Genomic DNA, 2,602 nt, shown 5'->3' with positions numbered 1-2,602 from the left:
GTGTTCTGCTATTGGCATGAAACGGAGCAGAAAGGGGACTGAAAGCCAGGTCTAAGTCCTTCAAATATTTTTGCCTGAAAAACAAACAAATGATGTCACAGGAAAGAAGAGAGATTATATAAGAAGCCAGGGCAACAAATGCATCAGAAGAACAAAAATGAGATACATAAACCCTCTTCTGTGAACACAGAACAAGATTGGAATGATATAGAGAGAAAACAAGGCATCTGTCCTGTGGGAAAAATTTTCCTTTTCTGATTATATAAAATACAAGTTGGGTTTTCGGGCTAAAAAAAAATTTTTTTTCCAGGTTCATAATTTATTGTACAAATTGAGTATCACATGATTAGTTGACATTAGCTTCTCCAGGCATGGGAACTTAACAGATGAGGTACAGGTTAAAATTCATTTATGTTGCTTTCACAGCTGGTGTTTTTTTAGACCTTAACTTGAAGTATAAGATCATCAGAGCAATGCCTCCATATGTGGCCAGTACACAATTCATTCCACCTGTGAGAGTATAAGAGTTGAAATATTTTTTGATACCAGTGAAATGGAATTGGGCATCAGTTTCTGGACCTGCCATGATTTCAATTTTGCAGAAGGCACCAATTCCACTGGTTGGGTCCGGGCTTAAAATTTTTAATCTGAGTCCTGGTTCCCTAAGAATAACCCATTTCCACTAGTCGGTTTTAGCGGGGCAACATGCCACATTGCCATTTTCATTGCTTACAAAAACATTTCTTTCTCTTTCACTTTACATGTTGGTGCCTGTGGGTCAGCTACTATAGCTCAGAGGCATACGTCTTCTGATCCCATTACCCAGGTGAACAAATAGCTTCTTGTCGGGACATATATTTATAAAATCCGAAGAAGACTGTTATGTGCATAATGTGTGTAATGTGCATAAGGCCATTCAATATTTACTCAGAAACCTTAGAATCAAATCCCCAAACTTTGCCATGACATGTAAGTTCCAGATTTCTTCATGGCCCTTCATCTCCACTCATGCTACCTTCCCCATCAGTATTCTCCAGACACACTAGCTCACTTCCTTTCAATTTCTTGAACATGCCAGGTTCTTTCCAACCACAGGACTTTTGCACAGGCCTTCCTGATGCTGGAAATGTCCTTGCCTCTAACCTGCAATGAATGAATCCTAGTTATCCTTTAGACCTGAGCTTAATTGGTAATTCCTCAGAGAAGTCTGCTTTGATTCTTCCATGAAAATGAGGACCCCTTGTAATTATCTCTGGAAGTTCCAATTCTTTTTCTGCAGCACGCTTCTCACAATTTGTAATGACATAATTCATGATTATTTCATTTCTGACTACCTGCCTTACTAGATTAGAAGCTAGATGAGGGCAGAAATAATCCTTATCTTTTGAATAAATACATTGCTTCTTCTCCCACATCTAGTAATTGATGATGTACATTACATACTCAAATATATGTGTAATGAGCTGAGTTGTGACTAAGAATATGTTTACGGCATTCTTTATATAACTACCAATACTTATCGAGAATCTACTATGTACTAGTTGCTGGGAATAAAGCTGTGACTAAGCCAGACCCATTTCCTGCCCTCACGGGTCTTGCAGCCTGTATCCTATGGTCACATTTTCTATGCGGAATTGTTCAAAGCCTTTTGAAAATGGAAGGACGGCATTTATATACCTAAACTTCCCCCTTGAAAAGAACAACTATTCATGGCAAAAACATTAAGTCAAAGTAGAAATTCTGCCTTCATTCAAGCTACCTTTTCATTCACTCACTCTTCCTACACCAACAAATCAAAAAGGGACAGGTCATTGGCTTTGATCTCAAATTTCTTTTGTGCATTTGTGTCAGCATGGTAACGTTATTTAACCTTTGCTTTTTGTGCTTAAAGGATACGAGTGTTCTGATAAATGTAGTACTGCAGTCAATAACACACCAAAGCCTGCCCATAATTGGCTTACTTGGGAAATAAAAGGCCCTGCTTACTAAGTCTTAAATAATATACTCTGGGCAAGTCTGAACATCATTTTATCACTGATTATAGGAATTTAGATGTTCAAATCCCAGTATCGTTAATGGGAGTTGCAACCCAGCTGCCCACAACCTATTCTAGAAATATACCAAGATCCATACTGAATTCTTTACTCCCTTCCCTTCAAATTTTTACCTGATTCTTTCAGGTAAAAACAGGATTAGTACACAACCTCAAATCCTTTTTAGCCTGGCACAGTTAAATAAATTTAACCTCATATAGCCATGCCCACTGCACGTTGGTAGACAAAAGTATACCAGTTAACCACATAAAAACCATAAACATTATATTTAAGTTATAGGAAAAAACAAATAATACCTCAGTTAGTCTTTATGTCAGATAATTTGTAATTACTTTTCATTCCCAAACATGATATCAGAGTATGAACTCTGTTGCTTGGACTTTGCCAATAATTAGCAGGGAACATTTGACAAATTTTCAAGTAACTCCATATATAGTAGCAATGTAAGCTGATCATCTAATGGTAATAGCTTTGATACTTCACTAGTCTCTAAAAGGCCACAGCATGGTAATAGAGAATCACTTTGCAGTAAGGTAATCAATCCGAGA

At 37.4% G+C, this 2,602-nt stretch overlaps 1 protein-coding gene across 1 annotated transcript; it reads right to left on the bottom strand.

Moving 5' to 3' along the window:
• Positions 1–310: 310 nt before the first annotated feature.
• On the bottom strand, positions 311–608 carry LOC123847668 (ATP synthase membrane subunit K, mitochondrial-like). The gene has a single exon (XM_045879477.3). It carries the CDS (start codon positions 584–586, stop codon positions 410–412), a length of 177 nt encoding a protein of 58 aa, XP_045735433.1. The 5' UTR covers positions 587–608; the 3' UTR covers positions 311–409.
• Positions 609–2,602: the final 1,994 nt, after the last annotated feature.

Source organism: Mirounga angustirostris, unplaced genomic scaffold (genome assembly GCF_029215605.1).
Source record: "Mirounga angustirostris isolate CCGP_5_RB_7025 unplaced genomic scaffold, mMirAng1.0.hap1 SCAF_2, whole genome shotgun sequence".
Taxonomy (NCBI): Eukaryota; Metazoa; Chordata; class Mammalia; order Carnivora; family Phocidae; genus Mirounga; species Mirounga angustirostris.
This window is presented reverse-complemented; position numbering and strand designations above follow the sequence as displayed.